The following is a 15,519-nucleotide window of genomic DNA, read 5'->3' as shown; positions in this document are numbered from 1 at the left end:
TCACACTGTGGACGCTTTAGCTGCTGCTACTTTTCACGGACTACGCGTCCCGTGTGGCTCTGCGGCAGCGGAAGCGGAAGCGAGTACGGAGGTACCAGCTGGTGTCCGTAGGGGGGTAGGGGGCTCCATGAATGGACGCGGCGGCGGCGGCGGGAGCGGCCTGAGCTGGGCGCCTGGGCCAGGGCCGGGGGCTGCCCGGGGCCCGCGCCGCTGTATGGGGGCTGCCTGCGGGCCCTGAGAGGAAGGGCGGGCGGGCCGAATTGGGAGGGCGGGGCCGGGCGGCCGCAGGCCGGAGGCGCGTCGGGCTGGAGCCGGTCACGATGCCCCGAAGGAAGCAAAGCCACCCGCAGCCCGTGAAATGCGAGGGGGTCAAAGGTCAGGGGTCAGGGGCCGTGGGGTGGGGAGGAGCGGGGGTGGGGTCAGTGGCGAGGGTTCGGGTCTGGGTGGAGGGCGACTCCTGAGGGATGGGGTGGGCGATCTGGGACTCCTAGCTTCCCATCAAGGTACCCGAGAGGGTCTGCGAGTGCGGGAAGTACGGTCTGTGAGGATTGGCTCCCCGGGTGCGGATGATGGGCTCGGTTCCTGAGGGAGAATCTACAAGCCCCCTCCCCTCTTCAGTGGATACCGAAGACTCCCTCGACGAAGGACCCGGGGCCCTGGTATTGGAGAGTGATTTGCTACTAGGCCAGGATCTGGAGTTTGAAGAAGAGGAGGAAGAGGAAGAGGAGGAAGGTGACCGCAACAGCGACCAGCTCATGGGCTTCGAGAGAGACTCTGAAGGTGGGTTTGGGGGCACTTAAGGAAGTGGCCACTGGAATCTCAGCCTTTAGAAGGCGGGTTAGGTTTAGTGCTTGTGAGCAAAACATGCTTTCCTGCCAGTGCGACGGGTTTAGTGTAAGTTTAGATTTGAGCTAGATTTCTTCATTTGTCTGATGGTCCTTCACTTTGCTGAGGTGAAGTTTTGGGGCCTGGTTCAAAGATGTTATGAATAGTACAGTGGAGGAATCACAAAAAGCAACTGATTACAAGTAAATGCCCTTTTAATAACCTTGTCTTGCTCCCTAGCCCATTCACTCATTAAGAGTTTAAAGAGGTTTAGGGAAGCAACCTCATTCATGCTGGTACTTATAACTCCATTTCACCTGCAACATAAACTCCTTTTGTACTGAGGTTTTAACCTCTACCCTCAAATATCCTTCACAGTCTTCCCTGTGATCTTAGCATCGCCCCATCCTAAGTTGCTGCACTACCTATCCACTTAATGCCAATTCTGGAAGTTGCTTTTGAAAGTCACTGAAGGAATCCACATAAAACGGAATCCACCCTTTAGGCTTAGAAGTAGCATTACATGCATTACTTTGCTTCTTCTCTCCAAATTTTGCCTCTTGAGGTAGTATGAAGCTGATTATAAATTAAAAACTGAGTCCCCACTGGTGGATGAATTAGAAAAACGTCTCCGGCCTCTGCCTTGTGTATTTTTGCTTTCTTATCCCAAGAATTACGTAATTGTTGATTGATTTCAATCGGTGGTCCACTGTGAACCACACCTTTTTTTCCATTTCATGGACCAATATACAACTCTTGTCATCACTGGGTTAGTCCAGGCTCAGAGGTAGCTAATTCATGTTCAGTGTTTAGGGTCACTGAATTGAAGGGTGGAGCCCAGCAAGTGGTGAAGCTACAAGTAACAAGGAGGGAGTTTTGAGTCTGGTTCTGCTGTGTTGATGTCTCTTCTCCTGTCTGTCTCACCAGGAGACTCTCTGGGGGCCAGGCCTGGGCTTCCCTACGGGCTGAGCGACGACGAGTCTGGGGGCGGCCGCGCACTAAGTGCGGAGAGTGAAGTTGAGGAGCCAGCCAGGGGTCCAGGGGAGGCCAGGGGTGAGAGGCCAGGCCCAGCCTGCCAGCTGTGTGGGGGGCCCACAGGTGAGGGGCCGTGTTGTGGGGCAGGAGGACCGGGTGGGGGGCCCCCGCTGCCCCCACGGCTACTGTACTCATGCCGCCTCTGCGCCTTCGTGTCCCACTACTCGAGCCACCTGAAGCGGCACATGCAGACACACAGCGGGGAGAAGCCGTTCCGCTGTGGCCGCTGCCCCTACGCCTCAGCCCAGCTCGTCAACCTGACACGACACACCCGCACCCACACTGGCGAGAAGCCCTACCGCTGTCCCCACTGCCCCTTTGCCTGCAGCAGCCTGGGCAACCTGAGGCGGCATCAGCGCACCCATGCAGGGCCCCCCACTCCTCCCTGCCCGACCTGTGGCTTCCGCTGCTGTGCTCCACGTCCTGCCCGGCCTCCCAGTCCCACAGAGCAGGAGGGGACAGTGCCTCGGCGACCCGAAGGTAAAAAGCCAGGACTAAAGAACCTGGGACATGGGTGGGTGGCCTTAGGGGGTACCTGCATTCATAGCCCAGGTCTCATTGTCCCCACAGATGCCCTGCTGCTTCCAGATCTGAGCCTCCATGTGTCACCAGGCGGTGCCAGTTTCCTGCCGGACTGTGGGCAGCTGCGGGGTGAAGGGGAAGGCCTGTGTGGGACTGGGCCAGAACCACTGCCAGAGCTGCTGTTCCCTTGGACCTGCCGGAACTGTGGGCAAGAGCTGGAGGAGGGGGAGGGCAGTCGGCTGGCAGCAGGCACGTGTGGGCGCTGCATGCGAGGAGAGACTGGAGGTGGTGCCAGTGGGGGACCCCAGGGCCCCAGTGACAAAGGCTTCGCCTGCAGCCTCTGCCCCTTTGCCACTCATTATCCCAACCACTTGGCTCGGCACATGAAGACGCACAGTGGTGAGAAGCCCTTCCGCTGTGCCCGTTGTCCCTACGCCTCTGCTCACCTGGACAACCTGAAACGGCACCAGCGTGTCCACACAGGAGAGAAACCCTACAAGTGCCCCCTCTGCCCCTATGCCTGTGGTAACCTGGCCAACCTCAAACGTCACGGTCGGATCCACTCTGGGGACAAACCTTTTCGGTGCAGCCTTTGCAACTACAGCTGCAACCAGAGTATGAACCTCAAACGCCACATGCTGCGGCACACAGGCGAGAAGCCCTTCCGCTGTGCCACCTGCGCCTATACCACGGGCCACTGGGACAACTACAAGCGCCACCAAAAGGTGCATGGCCACGGTGGGGCGGGAGGGCCTGGCCTCTCTGCTTCTGAGGGCTGGGCCCCACCTCACAGTCCTCCCCCCGTTTTGAGCTCTCGGGGCCCGGCAGCCCTGGGTGCCACCAGTAGCCGAGCTCTCCATACAGACTCACCCTGAACTAGGTCCTTCTGTCCCAGGGCTCCATGCAGTAGTCCTGACCCTCCTGTGTTTTATACAGACGGACCAGAAGCCACCTTCTCCTTCCTCCCCCGCTGGCCAGGGGGCTCCACACTGACTCACCTAGGCACTGTATGGACCAGCCCAAACCCCATGGGCAGGGGACCTATATGGACCAGGGGGCCTTGCCTTGACTGATGCACTTCATAAGCTCAGTGAGAAGGGCCCTGTATTCATCTCCACTGCTCCCAGGGGCAGTGGAGGAACTGGCTGGGGGACTGTCCAGCCTCACACCTGTTTATTTAACTTATTTCAGTGCTTTATAATAAAGGAAACACTAACAAAGCCATGTCTATGCTGAGTTGGCAGTGACAAGCACGGCTCAGGCTCACCCTTAGCACAGCAGTGTGTGCTGTGATGGGGGGAGCAGGGGCAGAGAGGGAACCAGAGGTAGGCAGCAATCAGGCTGAGTTTAATGATGGGGAGCTGGGCCAGACCGTACACAGACCTCTGCCCATCCCCTTGGCTCATGGCCCTGAGAAGCCAGAAGCAGCCTGAAGGGAACTGTGGTTCCTCCCCAGGCAGGTAGCCATGGTCCCGTGGACTTTGTGCAAAATACTAAATGCTAATTTGGCATTGAGGGCCAGCTCTGGGCGATCCTTTGTGTAGCCAGCCCCAGGATGGGGGGGGGAGGGGGAGGAGGAGGTGGGTTAGGAGGTCCCTGGCTGAGAGGAGAAAAGGGAATAAGAGAAAGGAAAATGCCCCACGTCTGGGGGGCAGGGCGGGATACAGGCACAGGGCAAGTTTCTGAACATTCTCCCAGGGCAGAGGGCAGACATCCGAGTGCTGGAGATCACAGGTCCTCGTCTCCAATGCCCTCGAAGGCAAAATTGCCATGGACATCACTGGCACTGGCATCTGTACCGGGAGTGCCAATCCCCCGCAGGCTCACAGCACTCAGCTTGCTCTGGAATAAAGGCAGGGTTGGGGGTCAGAGGGATTGAGCCTCCCTGAGATCCCCTACAAACACCAACCTCGCCAAGCCTTGTGGGAAACTCACTGAGAGTTTGACCATGGACTCCCGGCTGGCGTCCGGTGACTCCTGGAGAAGAGGAGACAGCAGCATCAGAGAGCTCGTGGGGAGGTCAGGCAAAGCTGGGGGCTGGGGGCTGGGGCACCGATCAGGGAGCAGTACTTACAAGCAACGGTGGTGACTTCACGGCTTGCTGGCTCTCTGAGCGTCTCAGGGTGCCCCCCACCCGCCGCCGCAGCATCTGGGGATGGAGACGTGAGGCATTGCTAAGGGCAGGATCACTCCCATGGGAATCCTGAGCCTTCCCCTCCCTCTCAGAAGCGTCAGCCCTAGGACAAAAGGCAGGGAGAGCACAGCCACCGCGTACCTTCCTGATACTGCCGCCAGATTTCTTCACCATCAGTTCATCTACCATGGACTGCAAGCAGATACTCATCATGATAGCCTGAGGGCAAGGGGAGAGCTCAGCCTGACTAGAGTGGTCACCCTGAGCCCAGAACCCCTAGGACAAGGGCTCCCACTCACATGGAGTCCTGGAAGCCCTAGACTTGGGTATCTAAGAGAGACGGTGCAATGGGCTCCAGAGGAGGTCTGAGGGTGGGCTCACACCTGGGGGCTGGTGATGGTAACCCACTGTAGCCGGTCCTTGCTCATGAGGTATTCAAAAGCCAGTTCCAGGCGCACCTCACCCCGGCCCCGGCCGGGGCTGCTTGTGCCTCCACTGGGCAGTGGCACCTGGAGAAGGGGAATCAGGTTGAGTTCGTTCTCAGCCTGAGAGACTGTTGCCTTGACCTACTCCAGCCTATTCCTGAAGCTCAAGGCTTGCCAGGCCTCCATCCCAAAGGCCTCCCCCTCCTACCCCAACTCACAGAGGAGGTGACCCGCCAGCACCGCATGCGGGTGACCCGGAAGGAGCCTTCACGGAGTTGCTGGCCAGGCAGGCGGAGCTGGAGGCTGAGCTCACTGTTGCCTGCGCTCACCACCACCGGACAGTCCTTTTCTGGGAAGTCAGCCACACAGGCATCGAAGCGCAGGTAGCCGTAGTGCCGCAGTGTCTGGGCCAGTCGCAGGAACTGAAACCCAGTCACCATGGGGGCGAGTCAGGAGGGGAAGCAGGACCGCCCAGAGGAAGCAACCCCTTGGAGGGAGACGGGGAGGTAAGGCTCACCTCCTTCTTGGAGACCTTCTCCTGCAGTGATTTGAGCTGCCGGTGCTGCTCCTTGGTGACCAGGATCCAACCATGCTCAATGTCTGCTACCGTCTACAGTGGAAACACGGTGTGAGGGGCTGCTCCCAGTCAGAGGTCCAAAGAAAGTGTCCAGTTACCTCTGTCCAGCCTGACCCCTAGCCCCACATCTGAGCCAGCTCTTTGCAGTGAGTATTCTTGACCAATCAGCTTACAAAGCAGGGAGAGTACAGGCTGTGCCAGATGCCCTCAGAGTATGCTAGGAACTTCCCCTTGAATTGGCAAGTAAAAACACGAAAGGAGCTTTCTCGGCAGAGTGGGACACCAGCTCAGGGGAAGGGTTCTGAGGCAGCTCCAAGCTCACCTGAGCATAAAGCAGGTTCAGGCCAACCCGGTTCTCCATGACATCGTCGTCATAGGCAGAGTCCCAATAACTGTGAGGCCAAGGGGTGGAAAGGGGTAATGGGGCTAAGCTGAGAGAAGGCAAGAGGTAGAAAGGAAAGGGGGGCAAAACGGGAGCAATGTGGAACTATGGGGTGAAGGGTGATAAAGTCAGAGGAAGCTTTGGAGGCCTAGTAGAAAAACCCAGCACTACCCCCTTGCCCAGGTCACTCTGTCTCAATACATGGCCCCGTAATCCAACCCAGCACTCTCTCCCTCCTCCCAGCCCACCCCTGACCTCTTCCTTAGCACAATCTTATACTCTTGACTCCGAAGACTGGTAACAGATACATAAGGCAGCTCAAACTCTTGCAACTTCCGTACAACTATGGGTTTAAAAAAAAAAAATGAAAATGTCAAGACTCAGGGGAGGGAAAGCAAGAGGGGAAGCCCTGGGGAAATGCCTGCCACATTCTTGGGGGAGACAGGGAGGCAAATTTACTACTTGAAACAGAGGGAAGTCGTAAAGTCCAGAGAAACTCACATGAAAAGGCTCCATCCTCTTTTTCTCGAACTAGAAAGAGACTGAAGTAGCCAATCAAGTCATCTGGAAGATCCAGCTTTGCAGCCACAGCCTGGGGACAAGGAAGGAAGTACAGGTCCTCAAATGGGGTGGTTCCAATCATCTTAAGCCTGGGAAGGAGTGCAGGGGGCACAGGGGAAGGAAGACCAGTGCAGAAGTGCCTCACCTCCAGGACATCCTCAGTCTGATCTGAAGTTAGCACATTGACCAGAACTTTCTGCCCATTGCTGAGCAGCACCTCCAAAGAGACCTCTTCTGTGGGGACCTGCTGTGTCTCCTGGTTGTGAAAAAACATGGGAATGGAATGGGAGCACCTCCTTGTTAACCACATGCCCAGCGTCCAGCTCTGACCCCTTCCCAACTATGTATTTCTAGGTCCCTCCAGTGCCTTTATTCTCAGCTGCTTAATTATAAGCTGTGTTTCCGTAATTTCACTGGTACAGCAGAAGCCCCCTTCCATGAAACGGTGCCAGAATAACTCCTCTGTACTGACCTGATTAAAATGTGGTGGCCCTAAAGGAAAGTGCTTCAACCTTAAATCTTGGTCCCCCAAGGCCTTACCTGCTGTGCCCGACGCAGGAAACTATTGAAGGTCTCACTGCTCCCAAGCAATGGGTCTTGTCGAACTGTGGGGACAAGAGAATGATGTTCTAGTAACTTAACGGTCTCCTCTTGGCTCCTTCCAGTTCTCTTCTTGGTAGGCTCCCTTTCCTTGGCTGATGGTGGCCTATCACATCTTCCAGCTGGCCTCACCCCACTCACTGTTTGCATAATTTCTTTAACTTAATTTTTATTTTTTGGCTGACCATGCAGTATGTGGGATCTTAGGTTCCCGACCAGAGATCAAACCGGCACCATCAGCCTTGGAAGTGCAGTCTTAACCACTGGATTGCCAGGGAAGTCCCCTGCATAAACTCCCCACCTGCCCTACCTTTAGCTACCATCAAGTTAAGTACTGCCTACAGAACTTAATGTTCATCTAAAGCACATCAAACACAAATGAAGTATGAAGTTTTCCCCACTAACTAAAAATGCTTTAAGACTGTTTAGTATTAGTACTTCTTACAGATGTCAGGGCCAAAACTGCTTTTCTGGTACCCAGATGCTAGAGCATATTTACATGTTATTTACTTTTGCTTACTAAATCAAACAAGAGGCTTCCCAGCAGGGCCTTCTACAGAATCAGCTGTTTTGACTCTCCCCATAATCCTCAACAGAGTCAGCCTCTGTTCCCTTGAGCCACTCACCAGCTTGCATGTACTTCTCTAACTGCTCCCTCCTCTGTTCCACCTCAGCAGGTGTCAGAGAGAAAAGCTTCTTTGGGGGAAACGCAGGAAGCACATTTGCCCCATATTCCTTCCGAAGCTATTTGGAGAAAGAGATATAACTCTTTACATAAACATCACAAGTGACAAGAGGCAATCCACATTCATAATGTTCTCTTGGGCTCCCCTTCCTTTTCCTCAATCACTGCTCCCCTACCGACCCTGTTCACCCAGGAAATGATTCCTTTGGCAGGGGCAGCCATTCCTCTATCCTAGATATATGTCCTTTCCAGTCTTACAGTGTGCAAGTCAGCCCCTTCATAGGGTGGGAAGGGTTTATATAGGGCCAGGGCCTAGTGAGCCCCTTGATTATCTAGCAAGGCTGTATTCACTGAACCCCTACAGGAAGCAAAGGGTTTTGTAATGAGAGTTTATGTGCACAATCATAGCTAAGTATATTCACAAAACAATCTTAGGATTTAAAGGTACACTGCAGATCAATGAATCCATTTTTCAGCTGGAGTAGCTGAGGCCCAAAGAAATCAGGCAGCTTGCTCAGGGTTACACAACTAGTTATCAGTAGAATCAAGACTCTACTGAATTAAATACAGAGCTCACAATCTGGTGAGGAGAACAGAAACAGTACATCACAGACACAGGATAACTGGAACAGCTACACCCACTCAGGTGCATCAAGGAACATAGACCCAAACTGATGAATGGTTTGTATGAATCGGGAAAAGAATTTCAAGTTGCAGCTCAGCTGACAGAAGGAAAGTGCTTTGGCAGCCGAGGGGGAAGGGTGGGCGATCTCTCCATGCACAGGCACAGGCAGTGTACAGGCTGTGTAAGACGGGGCAGAGAAGCAGGAAGGAGAATGTGAGTATAGACAGGGGTGGTTAGAGTGGCAGACATTAAGCTTCCTAGGGAGTTCCCCGGAAATGTCACAAGACCAGACAAAGCACTAAATCCTCCCCTGCGGCTGTGATTAAAAGGGAACTACAGCCTACGGATAAGCGACGAGGCGGGAAATGGAGACGCTGGTGCCCAGGTGGAGGATAGGGCTTGACGCTGCCTCAAGGCAGGGGTGCCAGTCCCACCTGCTCGTGCAGCCCCAGGAGCTGGCTGTAGCGCACCCGACAGTGCAGGACTCCATTCACGTGAATGTTATAGGCCTGAGGACACAAAAGCAGGCAAGCATTTTAGGGTCGCGGTCTGGGCGGTCCCCTTGCGAACCCTGGCCGGAAGTGGCCTGGCACAGCTGCGCTGAGGAACGCGCCGAGATCTTCCGAGGATTGCCAGTCTATCTCCCCCAGAGCCAGGTCCCAAAGCAGAAGGACCAGTCGGGGCACACTCGAGCGCTCGGGCTGCAGTCTTCTTCCCCAAGAGGCCAGTGACGCCCACCAGAGTAGCCGCGGCCCAGCCGAGGGAGGCGATGCGGCCGAACAAAGGACCTACAGGAGCTGGGGCGACCTCTGGACGAATCTCAGACGTAATATAAGCTCCCAGCGAGGCCGTCGGGAGTCGGCGGCCTGTGACCAGGCCTGAAAGCTGGCAGCCAGACCTCGGAGGCCGCTCGGAGAGGCTCCGGCCCGTTATCCCCGCCCCTGCCCGATCGGGCTCCGGCCGCTCCTCACCACGTAGGCGGAGCCGCCGCTGTCCCCGCTGCGGGACTCGGTTTCAGGAATGGAAAAGTGCATATTCCCTGCAGCAGGGCCCGGCCGGGCTCCGGACTATGAGGGCCGCAGCGGCTTTGCACGCTCGCCTCCGCTTCTCAGCGCGTCCCCGCAGTCTCGCTCGCCATTTTGGGGGGTGGAGGTGGGCGCGAGATCGGCGATGGGAAGGGCTGGGAACGTCCGCTCTGGGACGCAGCGCCGCCTGGCATTCTGGGAACTGTAGTCTAGGGTTGGAAGCTTAAAATTGAGATGGCCCTTATCGCGACCCGTAGCCCGGGGCGGGGCCCCAGTGCACGCAGGGGTTTGTAGTCGCCCTGGGGCTGCGCTCCACGGGTGTCTACCCAGGGGGCGCTCCAGTCGCGGTGACCCCGGCGGGCGGAGCCTAGAACGGAGGGTGATGGCTACCGTGGCTGTGGCTGTTCGCGAGGGTGAGTGAAGGGCCGGGCGCACAAATAAGTACGTGAGCCAACGGCTCCAGACGGCTATTTCTGGGCCCTGGGTTCTTCTGGGCCCGGTCATTTGGTTCCCGCGCCACGACGGACTCTGGCCGGCAGCGCCTCGGACGCACTGCGCCGCGCACCGTCTTGTTTCTCCGGGAAGAGTGCGTGCTCGTTTCTTTCCCCCGCCCGGCTTCCCTTTGATCTGGCCGCGCACTGCGTCCCCACGCGGATCCCAGGCTCACCTCCCGCCTGGTGGCGGAGCCGAGCTCTGGTCATGCCGAGCCAGCAACCAGCTGTGCCGAGTACGAGTCCCCCCAGACCCTCCCGGAGCCTCTCTAGTTCACTTTGTGCCCTGTTTTCTGATGCAGACTCGGGATCTGGGATGAAGGCGGAGCTTGCTCCTCGGCCTGGGGTAAGTGAGGGTGCCCGCTCAAGCTACCCTGTCAGGCGGTACGCAGGAGCCTGTATCAACTTCATTCCGCCCCAGCCTCCATCCTCGTTCCACTTTATTTTTCGGTAAAGGCAGCGGATTTTTACAGAGTTTTGTCAGCCTTAATGGTAGTGTGACTCTTGAAGGAGAAACTTCGATCCCTGTGGGCTCTTAGCTTGTAACAAGGAGCTGGTGAAACTCAGGAAGGATTAGGGACCGTGTGGGAGTCTAGTAAGTATCCAGTAGTGTTTATTCATTTTTGGAATTATTGGGGAAGAGCAGTATTGTGTGTCTGTGTCTTAGGCAGGGGGGAGGGAGATGACCCAAGAAGAAAAGCTGCAGCTTCGGAAGGAAAAGAAACAGCAGAAGAAGAAACGGAAGGAGGAAAAGGGGGCAGAAGCAGAAACTGGCTCCGCTGTATCTGCAGCCCAGTGTCAAGGTGCGGGGGCTTTTCAAAGGGCTGGGGTGTGAAGCTGGTAAAGGGATGTGGTGGGAGAAAAGAGGGGGAGACAGGACAAAGTTGATTTGAACAAGTGAAAAGGAAAAGAGGCTTTGGTTGGGGCATAGCTAGTACTTACCTGCCCAAGAGGCTCGGGCACCTCCTTCTTCTACCTTTAGTAGGCCCAGCCAAACACCTGGCAGGACCGGACAGTCAGTTGGGCACTGCCAAGGAGAAAGTTCCAGCAGGTAGGAGTAAAGCTGAACTTCGAGCTGAACGGCGGGCCAAGCAAGAAGCTGAGCGGGCCCTGAAGCAGGCGAGAAAAGGGGACCAAGGAGGGCCACCTCCTCAAGCTTGCCCCAGCACAGCTGGAGAAACCCCCTCAGGTATTGTCCCTTCATTTCAAGATCTCCGTTGAGTCAAAGGCCTATATTAGCTGAGGCTTTCCCACCGGAGAACAGCTGCCAGTTTTTACCTTGGTTCGCAGAGTTCACAGTTCTCCCGTCAGCCTCTTCCTACCCCTGTTTCTTCATCTACATTTTTTCTCCAATTTTCTACCCCGCCTCAAATTTCTCTTGATGTCCCTTATGCCCTGAATGTAGATTTCTCTTTATCACCTACAGTGTCTTGAAGACATGTTGTTATCTTCTAGGAGTGAAGCGTCTACCTGAGCATAGTCAGGTTGATGACCCTACACTTCTGAGAAGGCTTGTGAAAAAACCAGAGCGACAGCAGGTAAGAAGTGGGTTTGGAGTATGGCCAGAAAGAGCCTAGGGAGATGGAATAGAGAGAGGAAGGTTGCTTGGGGCAAAGTGAGACCTTGGAAAAGGATGAGTATTTGGGTCAAAGCGGGCTCACTGTCTTCTTCCTTCCCAGCATCATCCCACAGTTTTAAACTCTGGGCCCTTGGTCCTGTCCTCTTGTTTTGTCAAGGTTCCTACACGAAAGGATTATGGATCCAAAGTCAGTCTCTTCTCCCACCTACCCCAGTACAGCAGACAAAACTCTTTGACCCAGTTTATGAGGTAGGATTTTATGAAACTGTCATAACTTTTAAGTCTGAGGAGTTTTAGTGATTCTGTTTTCAAAATGACTGGAACCTGGAGGTTGGATCTGTGGAAAGAAGTATAAACACAAGGCAGAACTGTTGAGGAAATGGGGGTGTCTGTGCTAGTGAAGGAGGTTCATTTTCATCAGAGGCAGGTGGGCTGTAGGTGCTCAAGTTCCCTTGCAAAGTGTATGACACCGCCATCCCATCAGCATCCCATCCTCTGTGATCCACCCAGCCATGGTGCGGCTCGGCCTGCAGTACTCCCAGGGCCTGGTCAGTGGCTCCAATGCCCGGTGCATCGCCCTGCTTCGTGCCTTGCAGCAGGTATGTCCCATCTTATTCCCTCTTATGACCTAGCCTCACCTTCCCCAACACTACTCCAGCTTCTCTCAGCCAGAGTCATCTCCAGGGGAAGATGAAATGACACCATCCTAGAAGTCTCTCCTCAGAGAAGCTTACCCTATCCCCCTTTCAGAGACTTTTTTCAGGGGACATTTTGCCAATCAACTTGTGTACCCTATAGGTGATTCAGGACTACACAACACCTCCCAGTGAAGAATTGTCAAGGGACCTAGTGAATAAACTAAAGCCCTACTTCAGGTAAGGATGACCACTGCACGTCTGCTCCCACTCTTTACCTTGTTCCGTCCTTTTGTTGAAGCCTTTTTCTTGCTCTTCTATCTCTGTTTTTAATTTTTCTGTCTTCTCTTTCAAAAGATGTTTTTAAATATAAAAGCTTTGTGAGCTGTAAAGCATTGCATGGATGCAAGGTGTTGTGGTTGTTGTTGTAGCTTCCTGACTCAGTGCCGTCCCCTGTCAGCGAGCATGTACAATGCCATCAAGTTCCTTAACAAGGAGATCACGGGTGTGAGCAGCTCCAAGCGGGAAGAGGAGGTGATGAGTATGAGGCATGAGCAAGGCATGCATGGGAGGATGGAGCTGGAAACATATTTGGGACTCCCAGGAAGGGCAACTATCTGGTCTGCCTGGGCAGGGGTTAAGGAGGTGGTTGGACTGTCTAACCTGGGCCCCTTTTAGTCTCATTGTTATATGTTCAAGTATCTGGCATGATAATCAAAGGAAAAAATGTCCATTTCTTGTTTCTTAAGTGTCTTACTCCATTAGGCCAAGTCAGAACTACGAGCAGCTATTGACAGATATATAAAAGAGAAGATTGTGCTTGCAGCTCAGGCAATCTCACGCTTTGCTTATAAGAAGATCAGTAATGGAGATGTGATCCTGGTATATGGATGGTATGGGCCAGACCCTACGACTGAGAAAACTGGGAAGTGAAATGATCTGAAGAAGGGACTGCCCCTTTGCCCTTTAGTAATGAGCTGACCATCAGTCAGTGACATTTATAACTGAATCCTCCTCTCCCTTCGCTCCAGCTCATCTCTGGTATCACAAATTCTTCAGGAGGCTTGGGCTGAGGGCCGGCAATTTCGTGTGGTAGTGGTGGACAGCCGGCCACGGCTGGAGGGAAAGCACACGCTACGTTCTTTGGTCCGTGCTGGGGTCCCTGCCTCCTACCTGCTGATTCCTGCAGCTTCCTATGTGCTCCCAGAGGTGAGGGCAGAGTAAAGGGACTCCAAAGTGGAGTAAAAGGGTACAGTAGTGTAGACATAATCTCACCTTCCCAACATTGCAGTTACCTAGAAATCCTAAAACTCTATAACCTTGTTGATAGCTAATAGGAAGAACATCTCCAGCACATTACACAGCATGTCTAGCTATGACAGGAACCTTGTATTAAACTACCAGCCACCACGAGGGAACCAGACAAAAGTAACTTCACAGTTTAGTCTTCCTGTGGGTGGTGCTGTGAATCAGTGGTGAGGTGTTTTCCAAGGGCCATTATTATGATTTGTTATTCATTGTCTTAATGTTGCTATCCTGGGAGGAGTTGGAAACCTTATTCTGTATTGGTCACACATGATTTTTTTTTTTTTCCTTCTCTCTACTCTTCAAAATAGGTTTCTAAGGTGCTATTGGGAGCTCATGCTCTCCTGGCGAATGGGTCTGTGATGTCCCGAGTAGGGACGGCACAGCTGGCCCTGGTGGCACGGGCCCATAATGTACCAGTGCTGGTCTGCTGTGAAACATACAAGTTCTGTGAGCGTGTGCAGACTGATGCCTTTGTTTCTAATGAGCTAGGTAAGGAGGCCCAGGCGGGCAGAAGAGGAAGTTCCGGGGACCTGAGAAGATTTGGGAGGGAGAAGGGAGGTTGAACTACAACTCAGGTTTTAAAAGTACATAAAAGGGTGCACCTCCCATTGCAGATGACCCTGATGATCTGCTGTGTGAGCGAGGAGAACATGTGGCCCTGGCTAACTGGCAGAACCACTCATCCCTACGGTTGTTGAATCTGGTCTATGATGTGACCCCCCCAGAATTGGTGGACCTGGTGATCACAGAGCTGGGGATGATCCCTTGCAGTTCTGTACCTGTTGTCCTACGAGTCAAGAGTAGTGACCAGTGAGTGGCGGAACACAGGGTCAATAAATGACATACTCCCTACACTTAGCAACTCTGCTGCCTGTTATCCTTTTTAGCATCACCACCACTTAGGAGTCAAGACTCCCCAGTCCCTTTTAGCACCTGCTGCGAACCTCTAGACAAACCTTAATGGAAATGTTCTCAGGTGATTAGGTCCATGCCAGTGCTTTGGGGCCAAAGTGAAGGTCAGCATGGCAACCAAAAATTATCCCAAGTCATCAACCATTTATTGAGCATCTATGTGCCAGACACTGAGCTAGATATAAGGAGCAATACAATAAGGACAAGTAAGAGTCCTATCCTTAGTATTTACTGTTGTTATTATATTAATGTTAAATGAATACAATGGTATTTTATTAAATAATCTTACACATTAATATATATTCTTAGTACTCAGTAGTTAACATGTATTGGAAACCGTTGGCCCTTTCTTATCATTTACAGAGATTCATACCATCCTATGAAGTAAGATTTTACAGATGAGAAAACTGAGGCACAGAGAGTTGAAGTTACTTGCCCAGTGTAATGCTAAGTAAACTGGCATGCGATCTCAGGCATTCTGGATCTAGAGTCTGTGCCTTTAATTTTTATGCTGTGTGCTGTTAGGGAGTACTCATCATGATGGACGAAGACACATGGTATCTACAGTATGAGATAAATTCTACTAGTAGTAATGAACAGAGTTCATTGGAAGCAACTCAGGAGATCTAGTGAGGCTGGGCAAGACTTCACAGCTAACATCTGACCTGGGCCTTGAAGGAGAAGAAATTTCCCAATTGGAAAAAGGATGAGAAGGCAGATCAGCAGAGGAAATAACTTAGACTACAGAATAGGCCTTAAAATGATCAGCTAGTTCCAAATTGTCAAGTCATGAGGTAAAGCTAGAATGGAGGCTTATGTGGAGAATTAGTGATAAAGCTGTTAACATAGGTTGGATTAGGTTCAGATGGTGAGAGTCTGACCATTATGGTTAGCCTAAAAAAACAAGAGTCATCCGTTTTGTGTGTGTATATGTGTGTGTGTTATTGAAAAATTTCAAGTAGCATAGAAGTACAGTGAACTATACGAAGAATCCCCCTCACCAAATGCAGTAATTATCAAGATTTCCCATGAATGCTTTCTGTTTCCCTTTTTTTTTTCCTTGCTGAAGTTGCGTTAGACCAAATCCCAGTCATTATATCATTTCACTCCTCCAAACATCAGCATATCTCTAAAAAATATGGAAACTTACCATGTTATTATACTTATTAAATTCTTACTATCTTTGTCTAATCCATAA

At 52.9% G+C, this 15,519-nt stretch overlaps 3 protein-coding genes across 10 annotated transcripts; 2 read left to right on the top strand and 1 right to left on the bottom strand.

Annotated features, from left to right (window-relative positions):
* The first annotated feature begins 55 nt into the window (after positions 1-55).
* ZNF513 (zinc finger protein 513) lies at positions 56-3,602 on the top strand. 2 transcript variants are annotated; one of them, XM_027966624.3, is made up of 4 exons: positions 56-91; positions 619-780; positions 1,753-2,340; positions 2,431-3,602. In XM_027966624.3, exons 2-4 carry the CDS (start codon positions 756-758, stop codon positions 3,255-3,257), a joined length of 1,440 nt encoding a protein of 479 aa, XP_027822425.1. In that variant the 5' UTR covers positions 56-91; positions 619-755; the 3' UTR covers positions 3,258-3,602. The 2 variants fall into 2 exon arrangements, with proteins under 2 accessions (XP_027822425.1, XP_004005814.2); XM_004005765.4 differs by lacking the exon at positions 56-91 and adding an exon at positions 118-375.
* A 106-nt stretch (positions 3,603-3,708) lies between these two features.
* On the bottom strand, positions 3,709-9,519 carry SNX17 (sorting nexin 17). Its single transcript, XM_027966626.2, has 15 exons — positions 9,343-9,519; positions 8,806-8,880; positions 7,688-7,805; positions 7,002-7,066; positions 6,607-6,717; positions 6,402-6,492; positions 6,156-6,243; positions 5,841-5,910; positions 5,459-5,551; positions 5,160-5,363; positions 4,900-5,025; positions 4,658-4,735; positions 4,457-4,531; positions 4,318-4,359; positions 3,709-4,224 (listed from the first exon to the last, which is right to left on the bottom strand). Exons 1-15 carry the CDS (start codon positions 9,403-9,405, stop codon positions 4,111-4,113), a joined length of 1,413 nt encoding a protein of 470 aa, XP_027822427.1. The 5' UTR covers positions 9,406-9,519; the 3' UTR covers positions 3,709-4,110.
* A 232-nt stretch (positions 9,520-9,751) lies between these two features.
* Positions 9,752-15,519, top strand: EIF2B4 (eukaryotic translation initiation factor 2B subunit delta). 7 transcript variants are annotated; one of them, XM_012166730.5, is made up of 13 exons: positions 9,752-9,809; positions 10,190-10,233; positions 10,555-10,690; positions 10,873-11,076; positions 11,343-11,425; positions 11,624-11,715; positions 11,951-12,065; positions 12,265-12,341; positions 12,533-12,635; positions 12,867-12,994; positions 13,133-13,310; positions 13,718-13,898; positions 14,024-15,519. In XM_012166730.5, exons 1-13 carry the CDS (start codon positions 9,779-9,781, stop codon positions 14,221-14,223), a joined length of 1,572 nt encoding a protein of 523 aa, XP_012022120.1. In that variant the 5' UTR covers positions 9,752-9,778; the 3' UTR covers positions 14,224-15,519. The 7 variants fall into 7 exon arrangements, with proteins under 7 accessions (XP_012022120.1, XP_004005813.1, XP_060267967.1 ...); XM_004005764.6 differs by having other exon boundaries at positions 10,870-11,076; XM_060411984.1 differs by having other exon boundaries at positions 9,752-9,982.

The sequence above is a fragment of the Ovis aries genome, chromosome 3 (assembly GCF_016772045.2).
Source record: "Ovis aries strain OAR_USU_Benz2616 breed Rambouillet chromosome 3, ARS-UI_Ramb_v3.0, whole genome shotgun sequence".
In the NCBI taxonomy this organism is placed as follows: domain Eukaryota; kingdom Metazoa; phylum Chordata; class Mammalia; order Artiodactyla; family Bovidae; genus Ovis; species Ovis aries.
This window is presented reverse-complemented; position numbering and strand designations above follow the sequence as displayed.